The 24,053-nt window shown below is 52.7% G+C and overlaps 1 protein-coding gene across 2 annotated transcripts in view; it reads right to left on the bottom strand.

The window, feature by feature from the left end:
- Cpne5 (copine 5) overlaps window positions 1-24,053 on the bottom strand; it is an 83,040-nt gene that overhangs the window by 29,597 nt on the left and 29,390 nt on the right. Inside the window, exons 4-10 of one of the 2 annotated variants that reach the window (XM_052744455.1) lie at window positions 21,936-22,039; window positions 20,464-20,503; window positions 20,206-20,282; window positions 15,319-15,378; window positions 13,465-13,515; window positions 13,148-13,211; window positions 1,660-1,763 (exon numbers count right to left, since the gene is read on the bottom strand). In XM_052744455.1, the coding sequence (XP_052600415.1) occupies window positions 1,660-1,763; window positions 13,148-13,211; window positions 13,465-13,515; window positions 15,319-15,378; window positions 20,206-20,282; window positions 20,464-20,503; window positions 21,936-22,039 (500 nt within the window). The remainder of the gene's footprint in view (window positions 1-1,659; window positions 1,764-13,147; window positions 13,212-13,464; window positions 13,516-15,318; window positions 15,379-20,205; window positions 20,283-20,463; window positions 20,504-21,935; window positions 22,040-24,053) is intronic. The other variant, XM_052744456.1, reaches the window with a different exon arrangement.

Below are 24,053 nucleotides of genomic sequence, written 5' to 3' on the forward strand. Positions count from 1 at the left end.
GGACTTGGGATGCTCTGCTTCCTGACAGAAGGTGTAACATGGCCAACTGCCCCTAGCTCCTGCTGCCTTGACCTCCCTACCATGACCCACCCCTCCCCTCTCCTCACCCACTGATGCCCACCGTTCCTCTCCAGCCCCGTCTGCCTTGAGGAGGAAAGGGCACTGGTCCCTGCTGTGTGGTCCCCAGTCAATTTCTCCAGTACCCCATAGGACTCTCAGGGATCGAGACTCTGTCACACCTGAGTGACACCCAACCCAAACAACTCCCAAGGCCTCAGCCACTGTCCCAGTTCCTCCGGCATCCCTAGCACTCTGGGATCCCCTGACTCCACGACCAGGAAAAGACCTTAGCTCTGGGCCCCACGGGACTCCACGAGGCCCCTCTGCCCCCTCCCTGCCCTGTTCCCACCCACAGCTCAGCTCAGGCACCTCCCACTGGATCCCGTGTCAGTCACAGTCACGAACCCCAGATCCTTCCCACACAGCCCACTGCACACGGCCCTGCCAGGGCCACTCTCCTGCCCCCAACCCTCCTCCTGCCCTCCACCAGGGCACTACGGGCCAGGACTCAGCCTCTCCAGACGGGACAGTACATGGACACCCAAGTAGGGAGCGACCTGAGCCTTTTCCTCTTCATCCCTCCACCAAAACCAAGTTAGAACGTTCAGGAATATTTAAAGCACCCTGCTGGGAGGCCTCCGAGAGACAAAGCCCTTTGTCATGCAAATGATCACACCTAATTTCCTGTTCAGTAGTTCGGGTTTAAAAAATCAGTTTTCTCTTGCACGGAAACACACCTCCTGCCTGCTGCTGCTGTGCCCTGCCCCCAACACACACACACACACACACACACACACACACACACACACACACACACACACAATGTGTGTGCACACTTCAGCACAAGGAGGCCAGTGTGCCCTGGGCTCTAGCTCTGCACCAGGTTGGCTCTCTGGCCGTCAAGCACTCTGCTCCTCACTCCACCCTAAGGACCCATTTTCTTCCTGGCTGCATTTCTCCAATTAACCCTCCTGGCCTCATCACTTCCGCCTTCTGTAGAATCCCAGAACCAACCGGCTGCTTAAAGAGACCATGGAGACCACCTCATCCAACGGCTTCACTTCGTAGATGAGAATATAGGCCCAGAGAAGGGGGCGTAAGGTGCCCTGGGTCACACAGCTGGTTGTGGGGGGGACCTAGGTTCTCAGATCTTCAGCCCAGGGTCTTTCTCTGTGTTGCTGACCTACATTGGCCAGTGCGCTGTGTATGTTTCCCTTAGATCTGGCTTAACGAGAGGAAAGGGAGAATAGGGTCTCCACTCCGTAGTTCTGAACATATGCTTGGTAGAGCGAGGGGCCATGGGGAAAAGTCACAGCATTGCTGGTCTGGAATGCAGCTGGGGAACCTTTGCGGGTGTCCTCAGATCTGTGAGGGGAGGGGCTGGTGCAGAATGAGGCATTTCTGCCCTAACCCCGCTTTTGCACACTCCCCAGGACACTCACAGCACCCACCACCGCTGAGCGCCTTCCAGCGTCAATGCCAGGACCCCACAGTGGCTTCACCAGGGCATCAGCTCCACACAGCAGGGGCCCCAGGGGTGGCCACCCGCCCCAGCCCTGCCTGGTGCTTGGTGCCTTGGGGTGGGTCAGGGAAACTCACGTTCCGTCCTCATTGCTCCTGTAGAACACCAGGAAAGGGTCGGATTTCCCGAAGAAATCTTTCTTGTCCAACTTGTTGGCACAGAACTGCATTGTGGCCACATCCTGGAAAGGAGGGAGGACAGGGTGGTGAGGCAGGGGGATCCCAGGGACTGGCAGAGGCAGACAAGGTGGGTAGCACCTTTGGTTTGTTTTTTGGGACAGGGTTTCTCTGTGTAACAGCCCTAGCTGTGCTGGAACTTAAGTTGTAGACCAGGCTGGCTTTGAACTCAGAGATCCACCTGTCTCTGCTTCCTGAGTGCTGGGATTAAAGGCGAGTGCCACCACTGCCCGGCGGACAAGTTAGCTTTTTTTTTTTTTTTTTTTTTTGGTTTTTCAAGACAGGGTTTCTCTGTGTAGCTTTGCGCCTTTCCTGGATCTCGCTCTGTAGACCAGGCTGGCCTCGAACTCACAAAGATCCGCCTGCCTCATATACCTGTGTGGTTCCTAGAGGACACTTGAGGCTAGGCATCCTCTCCCACTAACCAGTGTTCCCACCCAACACCCTAAGGGGAGAGTGGGACAAGGAATAAATCAGGGGCCAAAGGCTCATAGTGGGGAACAGGGAGGGTGTGGGGAAGGGCGTGGGAGCATAAGGGGAGGCTTACCAAGCTCATCAAGCAGAGCTAATTTTGACCCCCAGACCAGCTCCCTGCCCCACTGCCCTGACATCTGCAAAGAGGCAGCCAAGCCCTCTGAGGACCCTGCCCCCTTCCTGGGTAGGGTCATGCCTCTCTCAGACTCCACTCCCTCAGGCTTCATCCTTTTCAGGCTTACCCCACCCCTACCTACCCCTCAGGACACAAGTCCCCCACCCCACTCCTTGGCTCTGTCCTCTGAGACTCTGTCCCTTTCAGAACCCTGGCCCCCCAGCTGTGGGGAACCCTGGCCAGGCATGTCAATCAATGTTCACTTTTTCACCTAGCCCAATGTGGCGTCCCCAGTGAAAGGCAAGCTGTGCCTGAAGACCCTGGGGTCCAGCCTGCTGTCCATCAGCTTCTCTTTGCTCTCCTGTGGAGGCGAATCACCCGCGAAGACGGAACAGTGGCAGAACAATGGTGGCTGGCAGTATAACCAGGCTGTATATAACACGCCCACCGATTTTAAAAGGTGCGGGGGGGGGGGGGGGGGGGGGGGAGCGTGCATGCATGTGTGAATGCGTGTGTGTGTGTGCATGTGTGTGTGCGCGCGTATGCATGCTTGTGGAAGGCAGAGGCAACCAAGGTATTAGTTGCCTTCCACTTCATTTAGACAGAGTCTCTGTTGTTCACTGTTTCACAGGCCAGGCTGGCCGTCCCGAAGCTTCTAAGGATTGGCCTGGAGCTTCCCACCTTGCTGTAGGAACCCTGGGATGACAGCTGCTCACACTGAGTGTCTGGTTCTTCTCTGGATTCTGGGGACTCAAAGGTCCTCAACACTGGCACAGCAGGCACTTTTACCCACAGTGCCATCTCCACCGCTACCTTTGTGTCTACGTGCATTTCATCCCGTCAGCAATTCAGGGAGGTGGACACTGGTCTCCTGCCTGTTTTACACGGAAGAGGGGCTCAGCACTCAGGAGACAGAGGCTTGCAGATCTCTGTGAGTTCAAAGCCAGCCTAGTCCACGTAGTGAGAGTTGCAGACTACTCAGCCAGGGAGGAATACATAGTGAAACCCTATCACGCACGCATGCATGCACGCACGCACTCACACAAGGGCCCACTGAGGCTGAGTTCCTGCCACTAAGCCTGAGTAAGTTCAATCCCAGGGACCCACACAGTGGGAGCAAAGAACCAGTTCTTGCACACTGTCCTCTGACCATGTTTGCCATGCACACGCGTGCCATGCACACGCATGCCCACACACATACACATGCATCACACATAAACAAAGTGTAAGAAATAAAGGAAAGACCAAGAAGGCAGAAGCACAGAGTGAGTAACACCCTTGCTGGAAGCCACACAGCACAGCTCCAGACATGAGTAACCGAAATTCTAAATAATGACCCTGCCTGCATCCCCAAGGCAAGCTTCATTATGTTCTATAACCTCCAATGGAGGAGGCAGAGAAGTGTGAAACCCGTTTAGAAGGGCCTCTGTGCAAACTAGTTAAAAAGGAAAAAAAAAAAGGCGGCTCTGAACTCCAGCAGGGTGGGAAGCTCAGCCAGGGTGCGACAGTGTGACAGCAGGTTTCCTGTCTATGGCAGGTAAGCGAGGCTCAGCAGGCTCTTCTCCATTCCAGCACACACACAGAGACACACACACACACACAATCTGGACCCAGCAACAACTGCCCAGAGCCCACTGTGACTGCTGTACCTCGACACAGGACCCCTGGAAGGCAAGACGGACCTTCCGAGAGATTTCCAGCTTGTCACCAAAGCAAAGGTCCCTGATGGGCACTCGGTGGGGAAGGCCTGGGCGCAGGAATGGCTCAAGGTCCCGGCCTGTGATGAGGATGGGACCCGAGGGCTGGCGCATGCTGGCCAAGCCCTATCCCTGACCTGCATGGCCGCCTGTGCCTGGGGAGGGGGTGATGATCTGAACCTCCCCTGTTCCCCATCAGTACAGTTAGCAGATGGGTCGAACTCTTGACACCGCGTGGATCTGAGAGGAAGCTGGGAGGGTGGAGCTGATGGCCTGGATCCCAGGGTTCCTGTGAGGGTCGGGTTTGGGGATCTGATGCTGAGTTGGGGCTCTCTGAGCCCAAGAGATGCTGTTCCCAGCCTGGGAGCCCGTGGGAATCAGTGGCAGGGAAGATAAAACCCGCTCCCAAGATATATAATTTCCTGCAATTTCTGCCTTTCACCCTATCTTTTTAAAAAACATATTAAGTTTCTCTAAAACAGCAGGATTGCTTCAATTTGCATATCCCCGAATGCTAATTGCTCTGCCTCCGAGATTCAGCAGGCAGCCTTTCTCTGCAACAGGGCCAAGCTTCCTCTGGCACCTCAGCCCTCCCAGCGCCCTGCCCCCCCCAAGGCTGAGGAGGTCAGAGGTCAGGCCCAGAAGTCAGCAGGCATGGTGCCCATGGTGCTGCCCTTGGGTCAGGAGGCAAATGTGAAACGTAAGGGCACCTCAAGGACTCGATGGTCAAAATAAATGTTTAAACATCACTAAGAAGAGTCAATGCAAAAAAAAAAAAAATCCGTGATAAACACTAAAATGATGAACGAGGAACATTTTCATAAACAAAGCAGCTGATTCACAGAAAGTCAAGTAACTCGCCTGGAGTCACGCACCTGGCAAACAGTGGCACTTGAGTTCTTAATCAACTTACAAGCCAACCCTGAGGACGTTTTTAAATGGACAACGGGACCTCGCACAGTGTATCTATTGCCTTTTGGTCTGTTGGATTTTCCAGAGTTCCTTGAATTAGCACACTGTTCTTTTTAGTCAGATAAAAAGGCGCTGTGTGTGTGTGTGTGTGTGTGTGCGTGTGTGTGTGTGTGTGTGTCTGTCTGTCTGTCTGTCTGTCTGAGTCTAGATTGTGTATGTGAGTCTACAGGGGTGGGATCAGGATGCCAGGGAGATGACTCAGTTGGTAAAGTGCTGGATTCTGAGTTCAAATCCCAGCACCCGTGGTAAACTGTTGGGCACGGTGGCTCAAGATTGCAATTCCGGCACTGGACAGGCAGAGAGAGGCTCACCCTGGGGCTCACTGGCTGGCCAGCCTAGCCCACTGGTGAGCTCCAGGCTGGTGAGAGCCTGTCTAAAATCCCAAGGTGGACAGCGCCTGAGGAATGATAACCAAGGCTGTCCTTTGGCCTCTACATGCACATGGACATACAAACACACGAGCAAGCACAAGCGCATGTACACACACACATGCAGATACATGCATATACACACACATACATACACACATGCAGATACACGCATACATACACACATGCATACACACATACATACACATGCATATACACACACATACACACACAAAGGCACACATGCATACACACACACACACACACACACACACACACACACACACACACACACACGAGTGTTACTTAAAAAGGAGGGCTGGAGGCAGGCATAGTGTCACAGAGGCAGAGGCAGATCTCTGGGAGTTCCTGGCTAGCCAGGGCTACCTAGTGAGACCATCTCAAAACTAACACACAAATAAACAACCACCACAAAAGAGGGCCACAGTGGCGGCTCCGTGTCAGGAGTACGTGCTGCGCAGCCACGCAGACCTGCGTTCAGATCCCAGCACCCACAGAGCAAACCAGACGGTCTCATGAGCCTGTCACCCCGGTGCTGGGGGGGGTGTCACACGGGAAGGTGTGGGACTTGCCAGCTGCTGGCTGGCCTCTCCACACAACCACACAAACAAAAGCCCTGCAGTACCCGGTCAGGGAGAGATCCCGCCTCAAAGGAGCGAGGTGGAAAGTGACACAGGAGGACACTTGATGTCCTTCCCTGGGCTCTGCATGGGATTGTACACAGGTGTGTGCATACGCCCCTCCCCAACACACACACACACACACACACACACACACCAAATCTATCTAGGACTCTGAAACTACATCCCATCAGGAGGTGATTCAACCTGGAGCCAAGGAGAGTTTGGGGGTTGGGGGCGGGTAGGAGAAGAGAGAGAAAGGTAGATGAGGGGAATCAGCGCGGAGGCCTCGTGCCAATGTCCATCAGATACAGGTGGCGGTCACCTGGGGAGCCGGAGCCTTTGTTGGTTACACTAGCTGTGACAGGGCCTTGGGGTCAAGCTGGCTTTTCTTTGTTGTGGTGATGGCCGACTTCCCAAACAGCCCCGTCAGCTGTGGGTCTGCTGATCTGATCCTTAGGAAGCTGAAAACCCTCCGCCGACCACTTTCCCTCCCACTCACCGAGCCTGCGGTCCGGGACGCTGACCTAAATCCATTGCTCGGAAGGAAAATGGAACAATTAGAACAGGATGTGAGCCGGGCATGGCGGCGGCGCACGCGTGGGATCCCAGGAGGAGGAGCCCTGCTGGGAGCTTGAGACCCGTGGTGTGGGATGGAGAAGGAGTTCTAGGCCAGCGTGGACTGTAGAATGAGGCGGTGTCTCAGAAATAAACAAACAGATGACTCAGTGGGTAAGGGTGCTTGCTGCCAACCTTGACAAGCTAGGCTTCATCCCCAAGCCCCACATGGTGGAAGGAGAAAATTCCCCATGCTTCCTGTGGCATACGTACACATGCTTGTACACACACACACACACACACACACACACACACACACACACACACACACACACACACGAATAAATATATATATAAAAACAACAAACAAAGGCTAGGATGTTCAATGCAGTATTATTTAAATGTATCGCAGGAGAAACTATATTCCATAAGCGATGGTCCACCCATCCAATGAGGATAGCAGGCAGCTATGAAATACTCACGTCCAAGACTAGTGACAGGAACTTGCAGCCCAAATACGAGGTACCATATTGGCTGGTCGTGCGGTGCACACCTTTAATCCCAGCACTTGGGAGGCAGAGGCAAGAGGATCTCTGTGAGTTTGAGACCAGCTTGGTTTACATAGCAAATTCCAGGCCAGCAGAAGCTACACAGTGAGATCCGGTCTCAAAACAAAACCACTAGGTACCAAATTGTACCCCAGAAGATGTATATATGCAGCTATTTAAAAAAAGTCCCCCAAATGTCAGTAACAATGATTATCTTTGGGCAGTTTTTCTGTATTTCCCAACTTGTGCAGAATTAACACTGTATTTTTTTCTCTGTTCTAGCCCACATGTGTGTACACGTGTATGTACATTCACGTGTATAGGTACACATATGTGCAAGTGCGTGTGCATTATGTGCTTGAGTGTGTAGAGGCTTGAGGAGAAGCTGATGTTGGGCACCTTTCTCAATCACTTCCCATCTTATTCTCTGAGGCAGGTGTCAATCAAACCAGCAGCAGGCTACTGTGGCTAGGGTTGCTAGCTTGCTTTCTCTTGGGGGAGGGGGTCCATCTCCACCTTCAGAGGCTGGAGTTACAGGGTTACCACGCCCACTCAGCGTCCAAGTGTGTGGGTTCTCAGGATGTGACTTGTGGTCCCGCTGCTTGTGCAGAAGTGATTTAACCACTGAACCATCTCCCCAGGCTAACATGGTTAATGTGATATTACATACACACATATATTTAAGCATCAGAGACGGCGCTTTTGTTTTGTTTTGTTTTGATTTGACTAGAGAAATTATTTCTGAGACTAAGAAATTATACATTGCGTTTCAGGGAGGATGCTCACGTCTGTTCTAGGAAGGGCGACACGCCTTCCCTACCCTTCAGCCTGAAGGCAACTGAGTGTCAGAGGACCCACACCCCACACCCACTTCACGCATGGCTTCCTCTTCTCTCTCTCCTTCCCTCCCATCCAAAGTTCGCAGCAAGGAGCAACACCACCCTCCAGTCCCCTGAACTCCCTGGCTGGAAGGTTTCACAGAATCCAGCCCCTCCCTGGGCACATGCAGCACACCTTGATCCAAGCAGGGAGGCAGAGGCAGGAGGATCTCTGAGTTTGAGGCCAGGCTGGTCTACAGAGTGAGTTTCAGGACAGGTAGTGCTATACAGAGAAACTCTATCTTGAAATCCTATCCCCCCCCAAAACAAAGGGGTAAGGAAAGAAGAAAATAAAAAGAATCCAGCCCCTCCTGCTACCATCCCCACCTGCAGCCCGCCTGACCCCTCATCACCTCTCTCTCCTGAATCCAGGGCCTTTGCATCGGCTACCTGCTTCCCAGGGAGCTGGCTGCAAGAACTTCTTACCTCCTACCTGCTTTTCCACATGGGCACACAATAAAATGCCCCCGGATTTTCCTTCAGGATCAAGAATGTCGTGAAGTATGTGTTATAAAAAGAGGCCGTGGGTCTGACAGGGTGGAGAGCCAGGGCAGAGGCTGGGATTGCCAGCTGGCATTTCTCACACTAAATTAGAACTCTGGGGGACAGCGGGCAGAGGGGGTGAAACATTTACTTTCTGACTTGAAACAAATGCATTTCTGAGCAGTCTAGAAACATTCCCGGATGGGGGGACCCCAGGATGCTACAGTACGAAGCTTGGGCTTCCCTGGCTGGTACAGGTGAAGCAGTTCCCCACCCCCACCCCATCAGCATCCTGAAGGATGAGTACTAATCATGACAATCTAACCAACCAGAAAAGCCAAGGAGTCCTGGCTTTCCACGGCCTGTGCAGCCGGCACCTCCCATCTCTCTGAATTCCAATTCCAATGCTCCAAGCTGGCTTCTCCACTGATGGCTATAAGACCACAGAACCTACAGGGCCACCGGTCCAAGTTATTGAGAAACTGTTCCTGGCCTATTCTGGTTGAGACATGGTCTCACTATATAGCCTAGGCTGGCCTGGAACTCAGAGATCTGCCTGCCTCTGAGGTGCTGGGATTAAAGGCATGTGTCACTACACATGGGCTCCCCCTTTCTTTGTTTCTTTTTAAATAAAAAAGAGGGCTGGTGATATAGCTCGGTGGTGGATTGCTTGCCCATCCTGAGCAGGGTCCTGGGTTCAAGCTCCAGCATAAGGTGTGACTGTCAACAAGAGCCTTAGGAAGCTGAGGACCTTGCAGAAATACATCAGTATCCCCACTGGGCATGGGGAAATGTGGGTGACTAGGAGCTGACCCCGTCAACATAAGGACCCCAACTGTATTTGCATCCAATCTGATTGTAGGAACCTTCTTGGCATTAATATTCGACATGAGCAAAGGCTTTTCTTTTACTTACTAAAGTAAGCCTGTGACAGGCTGGCATCCACTCCATCCTTTGCTGTCCCTGGCCACCCACGCAGGCTCCAGGCTGAAGGCAGGAAGAAGCCCCGCGCCTTGCAGACCCACAGCCCACCCTCCCCCTTTGATCCTCCCACCCAAAGCTGGCATTGCAAAGCTGCTCACATATAATTATTTTAATTCAGCCAGATGCTGAGAATTAGTCTCTTTTCCTTGCAAGGATTCTAGGGAAAGAGAGAATTCAGCCAAAGATGTGCCAGAAGAAAAGGGAGCCGAGAGCCTCTGGAGGAAGGGAGCCCCCAAACCTCCCCTGTGTGGGGCGCAGCTTCCACCAAGGAAACTACTGTGTTCATGATGAGGAAAGAGGGGGGAAGAGCAGGGAGAGGGAGGAAGAGGAAGAGAGGAACGGGTAAGGGAAGATGTTTACGAGCTGCTCGGAAACCAATTAAGAGCACCAGCCCCCCCTGAGCTCAGAATGTCCAAAGTGCCCTAGCTGACGTTATTTAAAGATACACCAAGGAGGAGTTCGCTGCTGGGCTAAGAGCTCAGGGGAAACTGGATTTGGACCATCAAGCAATTCCCCCTCAGCCTCTCCTGAGCATCATCAGGCAGTCCCCATCCTCATCACCTTCATCCCCATCAGTTAACCCAACTGCCCCTTAGCAGGGGAACCCTGAGGCCCTGCGCTCAGCAACAGAAGAATGTACCCTGGTTCTAGGCCTAGTTTGAGCAGCCAGGCCCTCAGCAGACACAGTGTCTGTCATCACGAAGTGCTCTGCTGGGCTTCCTTGGCTAGGTTCTTATCAGATCCTCAGGGCACACCGACCGAAGCCAGCCCTGCCCCGGGTGTACAGGCTGGACAAGCCTGATCCCCAGTGGTCCTGTTCTCCACTCGGGTAGCTAAACAGACAGGGAGGGCCACCACGAGGAAAGCAGCTGCAGCATTCCTCTGGCCACCCCTCTACAGCCAATTCCGCTTCCACACAGAAGCCCCCAAGGACAAGGTTATGACTAAACACTGGGCTCCAGAACGGGCTGCCTGGGTCCAAACCACTTCTACTGGTGACTGTGTGGCCCTGCCTGGGCTTCATCTCTCCATGTTTCAGTCTCCTCATAGAAACTGAGGACCTTGACTATCCAATGTTAGAAGCCTCACGCTACACAAGAGAACATATAAACAAGTCCACATCTATGAACCCTTAGTGTGGCCTAACATCATCACACAGGCCATGGTAAACAGCACACTACCTGCACAGATGGGACCATCCCGTGGTCTCCCCCAGCCCGCCCATTCGAGGGGAGGATACGTGGCCTTCTGCCTGTTGGGCAAGCACTCTGAAGCTGAGACATACCTCAGCCCCTTCTGGTATCTTCTAGGACCCCAGACATTAAAGAGGTTTACAAAGCCACTCTTCTCACCCAAGACATTGGTGTTTTAAAAAGTTATTGAACGTTAACACACTCTCTAATGGAACAGTCTCCTGTGGCTCTGGCTGCCTGGTACTCACGATATAGCTGAGGATGACCTTGAACCTCTGATCCTCCTGAGAGCTGGGATTACAGGCCTGCACCTCCACACTTGGCTTATTTGATATGGGGATGAAAACCAGGGCTTTAGACTTACTAAGAAGGCAAGACCCTATGTTGATTCTTTAATGTATATACATATATACATACATATATATACATATACACACACACACACATATATATGTTTTGTTCTATGTGTATAAGAGTTGCTGCATTTGTGTCTGTACATCATGTGCATGCCTGAAGAGCGTGTTGATCTCATGGAACAGGAATTACAGACAGTTTTGAGTCACCATGTGGGTGCTGGGAATTGAACCCAGGTCCTCTGGAAGAAGAGGCAGTGCTCTTAACCGCTGAGCCGTCTCTCCAGCCCCACAGCCAGTGTTCTCAACCACTATGCCATCTCTCTAGTTCCCATGTTGATTCTTTTTTTGATTGTTTTTTTTTTAAGATGGGGTCTCTCTATGTATCCCTGGCTGTCCTGGAACTTGTTAATGTAAACCAGGCCTCGAACTCACAGAGATCAGTCTGCTTCTGCCCCCTGAGTGCTGGGATTGGTTCCACTATTATTATTCTAAAAGGAATGAATGTATGACGTCACACTTGTTCTGTCACGGTTTCTAACACAGGGGATGCTGGTGAAATGCCCCTCTGATCCAGGCAGGTCGGGAAGTCTTATTTTTCCTTCTCTTTCCTATAGCCCCAGGGGAGCCCTGTCCCCAGATACCCAGCTCCCCCACAACCCCTTCTGCCTCATGAGGGGTTCCTCACTGACCTCAGGGAGGCCTGGTTTGGGAGGCCTGGGGGCAGAGTCCTGATCTTACAGTCAGCCTGACCTGGACTAGAGTCAAGGTCTGCTTCCTCTTATTTCAGAGAGAAGCTGTAGTCTCGGGTGAAATGGGAATCTCACTCAAGTCCTCCCTCTGATCCCGTACACAAGCGAGACTCTCATCTTAGGTCTTAGGACTAGTGTCCTGTCATCACCAGCTTCAGCTGTCAACTTTACACACACCTGGAGTCACCAGGGAGGCAGGAACCTCAGCTGAAGGGTTTCCTCCATCAGGCTGGTCCATGGCCATTCTGGGAGGCATTTTCTTTCAGATTTCATTTTATTATATTTAATTATGTGTAATGGGTGTGTGCACATGAATGTAGGTGCTGTGAAGGCCAGACACGTTTGGTCCCCTTGGAGCTGGAGTTACAGGCATTTGTGAGCCACATGACATTGTTGCTGGGAACTGAACTCAGGTCTAATGCAAGAACAACACGCTTTCAACCCCTGCACCATCTCGTCAGCTCTGAGGCATTTTCTGGATGCTTCATGGATGTAGGAGGGCCCCGCCCACTGTGGGCGGTGCCGTCCCTAGGCAGGTGAGTCTGGGCTGTAGAAAGCTAGTTGGTCACGATCCCAAGAGCAAGCCAGTAAGTAGCGTACCTCCACTGTTTCTGCTTCAAGCTCTTGCCTCGAGGTCCTGCCCTGATGTCCCACAACAATGAACTATTACCTGGGATTATGAAATGAAATCAACCCTTTCCTCTCCAAGACACTTTTGGTCGTGGCGTTTATCACAGCAACCCAAAGCAAATGGAGCAGCGCTCATCGCCGACAAAGGGTCAGCATCATGACATCACTTCCCCTTACTGTCAGCCATCAGAGCCCTGACCCCTTTCTCGGTGGTAAACCACCCCTATTACCTGCATCTCCACAATCCTACCGAAGCATCAGAACCAAAGGCTGCCGGGAACGGCAGACTCTTGGCTTCCCAGCAGCCACACCCACCCATATTCGTTTTCATACCTGCCCACACTCACGTCCACCCATGCACACGCACTCACACTTATACCCCCCCCCACACATATACATTTTCTCCCTCTGTTCCACAGGGGGTGTCATCCTATGCCAGAGACAAAGTGAAAAGGGACAACCAAATGTCAAGTGCCCGAGGCCGGAAAGGCTTCGGTCATCAGTGCTGGGCTGAGGGCAGTCTGGACTGAGGGCCATGAGATAGGGCCTGGAAGGAGCCTGGCTCTGTGGTGCAGCCTGGTCCTTCCTGCCTTGGGTCTCACCCTGCTCAGCCGTAAGGATGGAACCTTCTAGCTCTGGTGTCACAGTCTCATGCCAGCCAGGTCACCAGGAGCCCTGTCCACCAGGGCTCCCTCCAGGGAGGGGAAATCCTGGACCATGGAGAAGTACCCGCTGCTACTCACCCTACAATTGCTCAGCTCCTCTGCAGACAGGATGATGGAGCCACACTTCTTCCCAGGGACACCACTGAGGAAGAGGAGACAAAAATGAGAAGCCAGACGGGGACAGACCAACCCGATACTCCTGGGTCAGCCGTTCCCACGCCCGGCCTGTGACATCCAGGCATCTACCCCCAACACCCCTGAGAAAGTCCCCAGAAGTGCCTGGGCAGTGTGGCTGAGTGGGCATTGTGTGCTGGGGCTAGGCCCTCAGCCTGGGTGGCCCGCCCCCTGCTCCCGAGGCCCACCAGGGAGGTCTTGGCAACAGCACCCAGACTCACCCGGAAGCTTCCGGACCAGTGGATCTGAGGCTTTCCATCCAAAGACCACTTCTGTGGGCAAAAGACCTTGTGGGCTAGCCACCCTGTACCCAGCTACCCAGGGTCCCCTGGGGCTCCAGCTCTGAGCCAGTCCGCTTCACTAGGGAGGAGCAGCTGAGGGTGGCCTAGGGTCTTGGGGAGGGGGTCCTCTCCATGGCTCTTGGCTGCAGCTACCTCCATTTGAATTCCTTGGCTGGGGTCTTCTGGGGCCAAAAGATGCCCCACTTAATGAGGGGCGAGGTAGGACCAGAAGGGACCATGTACAGCAGAGAAGCCCCTCCAGAAAGGCAAGTCAAAGAGAGGGGATCTACTCAGGGTACTCCACCACCTCTTCCTCTTATGGGGGGGGCACACATGCCCCAAGTACTAGCTCATGCCACTCTAAGGTTTGAGACTAAGACAGAGGGATCATAGGGTCACTGAGGGGGAGAGTCATACATGAGGCTGTGGAGCAGCTGTGACCAGGGTTCTGCCCCTGCACATACATGAAAGTGATGTGGACTGTTTTCCTGACCTGCACACACAGTGCCTGGTGCAGCGAAGACTCTAGATGACATAGTTTCCCTCCCTGTACTCTTGCTGCACTATGGTGGGGTGCTGTGAAATCCAGACCCCACATCCTGCCCAGCTCAGAGCAGCAGCGTGCTGTGCGTGGAACCCTTGAGATGCACTGATGAGCTTTCCCCAGCATCAGCCTTTGGTGCAGAGGAGGGAGGGCAGAGGAGCCTCCAGGGGCTGAAGACACACTCTAGGTTTCTCCACACTGGATGAGCAGAGAGGGGACCACACCTGCCCCAGGCAGGTGGCAGTGCTGTAACGTGTCCCCACACCCTGGCCTGGTGGAGACCAGACAGAGTCCTCAGCAGCGGCCTCCTCCGCCCCTAGTTCTCCATCTGTTGCTCTGCCGTGGACTCCACCTTCTATTTCTGATCTTGCTGTTCCTCCTCCTGCCTCAACCTGCTCCCACCAGCTTGGTCTTCCTCTTCCCACCCCTCTCCCTCTGGACTTTATCCCTCTCTTACGTCTGCTTGTGGGCCCCCCTCAGCTCACTGGTACCCCCTCTCCCCATAAACCAGCAGCCACACTGGTCCTGAGCTGTGAGGGGGTCCACACATGGCTCCTCCAGCCTCTTTCCTCATCTGCAGGAGGCTGGGTGGGACTCCCTTACTCAGCCCCAAAGGCCCTTAGGCCCACATGGTTATGAGAAAGAAGCCAGGACAGAGGTTCTCTTTAGGAGAGGAGAGGGAAGACCATGGAGGGTCTATGTTGGCCACGTTTTTTATGAGGCCAGCCAAAAGCACAAGGTCGGGGTGGGAACTGGGGAAGGAGATAGCCCTCTGTAGCCGGTGAGCTATGGGAGCAGTGTGTGTGGTGTGTGTGTGTGTGTGTGTGTGTGTGTGTGTGTGTGTGTGTGTGTGTGTGTGTGTGTGTGGTGAGCCAAATCAACTCCACAGACAGGAGAAAGCTGATATTTAACAGAGAAACCATGGAGGAGGGAGAGCCAAGAGGGGTATTAGATGAGGAAAAAGAGAATGGGACAGAGCTCGGAGGGAAAGAGGGAACTGAGAGGACCCAGCCCCTCCCTACTCCCTCAAGCCCCAAGAGCCACCAGGGCTCAGCAGGCTCCAGCTGGGCCTGCATAGAGGAGGGCAGGCTGTCATCTTGGTGCCTGAGACCTTATGGAGGGACCCAAGACCCTTTGTCTTCCTACCCAGGGATTAACAGTAACCAGGAACTGGTCCCAGAGGCAGGCGCCCTCTGGAGAGCTGGCTGAATGCGGAAGGACGTGAGGGCCACAGCCGCGTGCTGACCTACCCATTAGACACAGCCGGCATAGGCTTGCCTGTCCGGGAGTTGAGGCTGAATGCGCCTATCCTGTGGAGACAGGAAGAGAAAGCCAAGCCTGAGCCATGACCCGTCTTCAGAGGCCAGAACACTTGACCTGAGGAGGCCTGGACCCAAGTTTCTGCCCTGGAAGTCATTAAAACAGGACCAAAAGCCCAGGCCACAGAGGGAACATTTCCCAGACCTTAGGGTGAAGCCCTGGGCAAGTCATGCTACCCCTGAGGTGTTCAGAGTGGGGTTCAGACCAGCAGCCCCAGCAGCCCCTGGGTTGCTATCACAAACATGCCTCAGACCGACTCAGCAACCCTGAGGTGGGGACCCAGACACCTGCTGCAGGTGGAGACTGGCTGTGTCACATCTCTGGGCCTCAGTGGCTTAACAGTTCCTCCCCACTCGAATGCCAAAGGCCCAAATCCAGCTATATTTGGAGACAGGACCTTTAAAGGGGCTGGAGAAATGGTTCAGCAGTTAAGAGCTAGGAACCAAGTTTGGTTCCCAGCGCCCACATCAGGAGGCTCACCACCCACATCGGTAGGCTCCTAGTCAGGTCTGGAAACTTGACATCCTCTTCTGGACTCCGAGGGAATCTGCACTCAAGCGCACATACCCACACACAAATATAGACACATACACTTAAATAAAAATAATTTTTTAAAAAAACTTTAAGAAAAAAGGGGGCCGGGGAGGTGGCTCAGGGGTTAAGAGCACTGACTGCTCTTCCAGAGGACCTGGGTTCAATTCCCAGCACCCACATGGCAGCTCACAACTGTAACTCCAGTTCCAGGGGATCCGACACCCTCATACAGACACACATGCAGGCAAAAATATAATGCACATGAAATAAAAATAAATAATTTAAAAAAACTTTAAGAGAAAAGAGTCGATTAAGGAACTGAGGTCACATGGGTAGGGTTGGACTGACCGGACACACACAGAAGGGTGACTCCATCAAGACAGAAGAAAACCTATGATCAGCCCAAGCCAGAGAGAGAGGCTTCAGCAGAAATGAACTCAGTTGGCACCTTGGACAGGGCGGGGTGGCACATGCCCACAGGTCTAGCATTTGGGAGGTTGAGGCAGAAGGATCTGTTTGAGGCTTTCATGGGCTGTAGATGAAGACCCTGGGCCCTGACGCAAAACTCAAAGGAAATGGAGTGTGGCAGTACATGCATGCAATCCCAGTATTCACCAGGCCCAGGCAGAAGGGACCTGAGTTTGAGACTGCCCTGTAGTGAGACTCTATCTCAAAAAAACCCCAAACACAACAAAACCAAACCACACTTTGTAGGCACAAGGAACTAGTTCTTGGTCCCCTCTGGGACAACAGAACCTCTGGATGCACTAATCTCTTACAAGGCCACCACAGTGTTTGAATATGAGCTGCATGCACTCTCCCACATTTTATTTTACTATTTATTTATAAATAGGTAGCTGAGGCTAGCCTTTGATTTATGTAGTTGAGGATGACCTTGAACTCCTCCTCCTTCACTTCCCAAGGGCTGGGTTCCATGCATGCACCACCATGCCTGGCATCCTATATTTGAAGCCATAGGTGATTTATGATGCCTCACCCAGGTATGATGCTCAACCTAGGCTTGCCATACTGTAATGTCTAGGGAATAGTGGACCAGGAAAACGTCAGCACACATTCAGGAACATGCAGCCTTTTTAAAAGTATTTAGTTGATAGAGTACATGTATGTGGAGCCCATGAACACTGAGGGCTTCCTGCATAGATTTCACTAGCAAAACACTGACCCTCACATCTGTCCCAGAATAGATGCCCAGTAAACAGGAGCTGCTGGTGGGTTTAGTCATGAACGGCTAAACTTAGATACACAGGACCTTCTGGGGAAAGGACCCGCCTCCTCCACAGCATCCTCATGACGCTCCACTTCAGATCTCGCTTGTCCTTGGGCTCATCTTCTGTGGGAAGGATCCCTCCATCCCCTCCCCAAGGTGGATAGGTGACAGCAAGCAGGAAATGGACCTGTAACTGGTTAGGCTTGGACTTGGGTGGGAGCCTGGAAGTGTAGTAGACACACTCCTGGACTTCTCAGCCAGAGGAAATAGGAAGGCAATGAGAGAGAGAGCAATTGGGAATGAAGAGGATCAAAATGCATTGTACGCATATGTGAGATTGTCAAAGAGTAAATCAAAATAAATTTAAAATATGTAAATTTGAATGAAAGGACCTGCACGCTGCTACTGAACAAGAGCTAACTGTGGTTTCTCCTGGGAAAATCCCACTTCTCTTTCCTTTTTAAATTTGTTTTTACTATTTTTAACTCGTGTGTGTGTGCGTGCGCGCACATGTGAGACCAGAGGTATCCAGTCCCTTGGAGCTGGAGTTGCAGATGTTGTAAGTCACCTGATGTGGGTGCCGGGATAAAGTTGTGCACCACACACCCGGCTACAGTGTGTGTTCTTCTTTTTTAATTTTTCAAGATTTATTTTTACGTACATTGGTGTCTTGCCTGCATGTCTGTCTGTGTGATGGGACCATATCTCCTGGAGCCGGAGTTACAGACAGTTGTGAGCTGCCATGTGGGTCCTGGGAATTGAACCCAGGTCCTCTGGAAGAGCAGCCAGTGTTCTTAACTGCTGAGCCATCTCTCCAGCCCTATCGTAAGTGTTCTTAACTCCTGAGTCATCTTGCCAGTCTTGTGAACTGATAAAATTTGGGGGCCTCTTTAAATTTATAATTCATCCTTGTCTACATAGTGAGTTCCAGGTCAGCTAGTGCTACACAGAAAGACCCTGTCTCAAAAAAAACAAAAATAAAAACAAAAAAAACAAAAGACCCACATGCAAAACCTAAAAAACAACAACAACAAAAACCCTAAAATTCTAAATTAAATCTTTGCTGTTTTTGTGAAAAACCTAAATGAATGAAAGAAAAAGGGACAGCTTTATATGTCTCTGCTACTCTCGAGCCTCCGAGGACACATGAGATCTAATTTTTTTTTTTTAAGATTTGTCTTATTTTTGTTTACATGTATGTGTGCCTATGTGTATGCATGCAGGTGCCTGGAGTCTAGAAGAGGACTTTGGATCCCCTGGAGCTGGAGTGACAGGCAACTGTGACCTGCCTGATGTGGGTCAGGTCCTCTGCAAGAGCAGCGAGTGCTCTTAACTGCTGGGCCATCTCAGCCCACTCCATGCTGTTGTTCTTAAAGAATCAGTTAAAGATATTTTGGGGACTGTGTAGCAAATGTGAATTTGTATCCCATGTGCGTGTGGATCTGTGTGTGTATGTGTGTGTGTGTACGTGTGTGTGTGTGTGTGTGTGTGTGTGTGTGTGTGTGTCCAGAGGCTAATCTTTCCTCCATCGTTTTCCACCTTATAAACCAAGGCAGCAGCTCACAGTTGAGCCCAGAGCTTTGCAGTTCAGCCGGCCAGCCAGCCAAGAACGCTGTCTGTGCCTCCCGAGGCTGGGGTCATGGGCTGCCAAACCTGGGTGCTGGGATCTTCTCTTCATGCTTTTCCCACAGAGCTGTCTCCCCATCTTCTTGTGTCATATTTTTTTTTAAAAAAATGCCCCCAATTCTTTAAGCTCCAGAGCCTCCAAACCTGAGTTTTTCCCCTGATCTCAATAAATGATAGCTATTAATTATGTTTTGGAAACCCAGAGATGGGACTTTTTTTTTTTTTGTTTTTCGAGACAGGGTTTCTCTGTGTAGCTTTGCGCCTTTCCTGGAACTCACTTGGTAGCCCAGGCTGGCCTCGAACTCACAGAGATCCACCTGGCTCTGCCTCTCAAGTGCTGGGATTAAAGGCGTGCACCACCACCGCCCGGCACGAGATGGGACTTTTGAAGGGAAAAAGAAACCATTCTTGGGGGCCTGGTGCTACCATGTAGTTACTGAGGAGTTACAGGCAAAGGTCTAGGGGAATCTACTCCCTACACACACACATGCACACACACTCACATACACACACATGCATACACACTTACATATGCATACTTAGACACACACACACACGCACACACACTCACATACACACACATGCATACACACATATACATACTTAGACACACACACACACTTACTTATATAGACACACACTACACTTACGAGCCACAGTGTGAGGACATAAACCAGGCAGAAGCAAGTGAGGGGTTCACGCTCAGCTAAGTCTGAACCCCCTCTCTCCTGCCTGCCCTTGCCTCAGCCCTATCCCTAGGGCTTCCTCAGGAATAATAAGGAGCCATCCACAGCTGCACAGTGGGAATTCTGGAGACTCCCCATCCCAGAGGCTGCTCAGAGTGACAGCTCTCCCTAAGAGCCCTGTCCAGTTCTGCAGACTATCAGAGCCAGGAGGTGAGAAGTGCCCCCCCTGCCCCCCAGCTCCAGCCTGTTCTTAGCTCCCAGCTCAGGTCTACACCTACACATTACACACCTACACACCCACACACCTACACACCCACACACCTACACACCCACACACCCACACACCTACACACAATGAATAAGCTGAGGAGTGTGCTGTGCAAATCAGGCCCAGGTTCCGACTCCAGCTTTCCCTCTCGCTGGCTGAGTGGCCTGAGGTGTATCACTTTCCCAGGTGTTCTCTGGTCTCTCCCTCACACAATTAGAGAGGCAGGGTTGCAAAGTGACTAGATAGTTCTCAGTCACCGCCCCTCCCCGCAGGATTACAAGCTCTAATAACTCAGCCTGGATCCCTCCAAATGAACTGAGTGAGAAGCATAAGGGAGTGAGCGGGGCCTGGGACCCCTCTCTGAAAGCCCTGGCTGTCTGATGCTCTGACACCAGCAGGATCTCAGCAGGATGGACAGAAGATGGCTCATCACAGGGGGAGCCGCCCCAACAGATGGTACCCCTCCTACACTTACGTGAGAGGCTTCTCCAGGCGACTCCCAGAGGACCCTACGATCTCTCCAAGGGTACAGAAGGCCTGGCCCAGGAAGTCCTGTATACCCAGGGGCAGAAGAGACCAGTGTCAGCCACCAGGTTCACAGCCACCCCTCCCCCACCGAAGTGACAACATGCAGCCTTAGATACATGCTCTCCGAGGGAAGCCCAGGGCCCAGCCAGAGTATGGCATTCAAGAGACAGCCTGGGCTTGCTGGGCACTCACGGGCGGAACTCACGTGTTTAGATAAATCCGGGCTCTTGGAGTCCACGTCGTATCTACAGGGGACACAGAGAAATGGTAACGGCAGACAGGGGACAGCCCACCTAACCCTGCCCGGCTGTCAGGTCCCCCCACTCCTCAAGTGTGCTCTGTAAGCACTGGGAGTCTTGGAGGCTCATCCTGTCCTGATCTCGGGGAAGATCTCAGGTTGAAGAGCAGTCCTATGGGTCTCTCAGGATTTACACAGACCCACACGAAGGAAGGCCAACTCTCACAAGTTGTCCTTTGGCCTTGACACTCTGCCATGGCACACACATATACTCACACAAACAAATATAATTCTTTTTTTTTTTTTTTTTAAGATTTACTCACTTCCCTGCGCAAGTGTTCTGTCTCACTCAGGATGCAAAATGGCACAAGTGGACCCTGTATCCCGGCTGGATCACAGGTGGCTGAGTCACCTACCCATCACTGCCAGCTGTCTGCCTTGCCGGCGTCAGTGTGGCCTGCCTGGCAGCTCTGTGCTCACACCCTCTCCATCCCCGCGCCCGGTCACTCCTAAGAACGGGAGGCATGGCTACCCCGTGTGGGCTGCAGGCCGGCTGCTCCTGCAGCTGAGCTGGTCCCCTCTCCTGGAGCCAGCTGAACTGTAGCCTCCTCTCCCAGGGTGCTGCTTGCCACATTTCCTCCATCAGCCTGCCCTGCTCTAGGCTCAGAGGCAGGCCCCTGCTGAGGGCTGGGGGTCACCACTCACTCTCTGGAGCATCTTGCCTCTCCAGACTGTCACCAAACTTCTCTGTCCTGTCACAGGCCATGTTTGTTCACACTTCTCAGCCCTTCTATCCTTCCCATGCCAGCTCCCAAGTTTCTGCCTCCCCCAGCCCCACCCCAAATTTTTTCCAGATTCCTCCAGGCCCCAGCCCCTTTCTTTCCCACTCTATGATTCTTCTCCAGGACACTGCCCTTTGCAAGCCCACCCTTCCTCCTCACAGCCCCTGGAAATAACACAAACTCCCTGCCTGGTCACCAAGAGGGAAAGCCCTCCTGATGGCTCCGTCCTTCTTTCTGGTGGACACGCAGACACCAGAGCCCTACTTGTCCCCTGACCTCTGCAGAGAGACTAGACGCACACCCCAATGTGGGGAGAGGCCACCCACCAGGTACCTTGGATGCCAGGGAGCAGAAGTCACATAGGTAGAGGCCTGAACCGCATCCATGGATGCCCCCCAGAGTCAGGCACCTCACTCACCCCCGACCACACACACACACACACTCACACTTAAATGATAACTTCTGGATAAGATCTGGCACCTCCTTTTCCACACCCTAGTAAGACAGGAGGTAGATTTTGCCTGTCGCTTTTATCTTCCTGATCTCCCAGAATATTCCCTGCTTCTCCACCTCTACCCTGTCACCCCAGGCCCGAGTCCCACAGACCTCATCCCCGCTCCCTTGCCACTCCAGCGTGAGCCCCCACCTTCCACTCACAGGTCAAAACGGAGGTTCTGCTTCTCCTCAAAGAAGTAATCCACAATGAACTTGCGCACAAAGTCTGGGTTGAGCGTGTTATCGATGACCTCGGTGCGTCCAAACTGCAAGAGAAGGAGCTGGTATGACTGATGGGGACAGTGTGGCTCCAGTCCCTGGGCGCTGGCCTGCAGGCTCTGGGTGCTGCCTCCTGCAAGCAGGCATACCTCTCTCCACTCCCCCTCTTCCCTCTCCAGGTATGAGCTCCAGGAAGCTCTTGGAGGGTAGGTGGTGTCACACCTGAGGGGCCCTGTGTGCTCTGCCCTTAGCCCATGCCATGCCCTTTGCCTGGACTCCCTTCACCACCAGGCAGGCTGTCCGAGTTAGGGTGACTATTGCTGGGATGAAACCCATGACCAAAACAACTTGAGGAGGAAAGGGTGTTTTCCGGTTACACTTCCACATCATAGTGGAAGGAAGTCAAGACAGGAACTCAAGCAGGGCAGGAACCTGGAGGCAGGAGCTGATGCAGAGGCCATGGAGGGGTGCTGCTCACTGGCCTGCTCCCCATGACTTGCTCAACCTGCTTTTTGTTTGTTTGTTTGTTTGTTTGAGACAGGGTTTCTCTGTGTAGCCCTGGCTGTCCTAGAACTTGCTCTGTAGACCAGGCTGGCCTCAAACTCAGAGATTCACCTGCCTCTGCCTCCTGAGTGCTGAGATTAAAGGTGTGGGCTACCATCACCCAGCTCCCAGCCTGCTTTCTTATAGAACCCAGGACCACCAGCTGATGGATGGCACCACCCACCGTGGGCTGGGCCCTCCTCCCCGGTAAATCACTAATTAAGAAAATGCCCTACAGGCTTGCCTGCAGCTGGATCTTATGGAAGCATTTTCTCAACTGAGGCTCCTTCTTCTCTGACAACAATATCTTGTGTCAAGTTGCCATAAAACTAGTCAGCACACAGGTCCTCCCGTCCCTCAAGGCCCAGTGCTGACACCACCTCCTCTTGGGAACCTTCTAGATAATCCACCCCAAAGGTTTGCTTCTCTGAGCCACCCAACCACTGTCATCTCTGATTCCACAATTAGGGGTATATGTTTTCAGTGTGTGTGTGACATGGTTTCATGTACCCCAGGTTAGCTCCAATTCTCTAAGTAGCTGACGATCCACCTTGAGCTCCTGCCTCCACTTCCCAGGTAGACTACCTGGATCAGATGTGTACATATTTGACGCCCCACCAGTTGTCCCACGAGACTCCGTGGTGGGAGGCAGCCTCCTAGAGGATCCACCTCCCTCTACTGCCACACTTGGAGTGTGGGCTGGACCCAACACACATTCCTGTTTCTTCTTTTGAGACAGAGGCTCAGGGTGTAGCCTGGGCTAGTCTCAGAGTTGCTGTGTAGCCCCAGATGGCACTGGATTCCTGACACACCTGCCTCTGCCCTAAGTGCTGGGATTACAGGTGTGTGCTTAACGACAGCCTTCTGATAGGCAGAAGGTACACAAAGTACAAGATGTCCTTCGAGAGACTGTGCTATCAACCACAGGGCTTCCATCTTGGAGGTGCCTTCTGCTCTGTCTTGCTTGCTCACTTTCATAAAGCTAGCAGCTACTGGAGATTCAGGGCCTTCCCATCTTGGCTCTGCCAATCCCAGCTTCACACCCCCTCTCCTGGCCCCACCTCCTCTGCAAGCCTCATGTTTTCTCATTTCCTATTGGCTCCTCCACATAGGCTGATTCCTGAGGCTTGAGGGCACGGCTCCCCAGTCACCATCCCCATGCATTGCCTGGAAATTACTCATGGAATCTCTCTCTACCCGACAGGACCGTGAGCACACACAGGTCCCCGGAGGACCCCTCTGAACATTCTGTGCCCTAGTCCTATGCAATGCCTTATGGCAGGCTTCCCCATCTTAGAGATGAGAACATGGAAGCCCAGAGAAGCCAAGTCATTTGTCTAGGACCACCCAGCCAAGACTTGCTGACATGCAGGCACAAGCCAGGCTTGTGAGCTCTAGGCCATGTGGTGCCACAGGTATTATGGGGAGATGAGACCCACATGGTACATAAAACCCACAGGTATTATGGGGAGAGAAGACTGGCTCATTAAAGACACTCTGGAGCGGCCAGTGAGGAGC

The sequence above is a fragment of the Peromyscus californicus genome, unplaced genomic scaffold (assembly GCF_007827085.1).
Source record: "Peromyscus californicus insignis strain IS unplaced genomic scaffold, ASM782708v3 Scaffold_19__1_contigs__length_69161282, whole genome shotgun sequence".
NCBI lineage: Eukaryota > Metazoa > Chordata > Mammalia > Rodentia > Cricetidae > Peromyscus > Peromyscus californicus.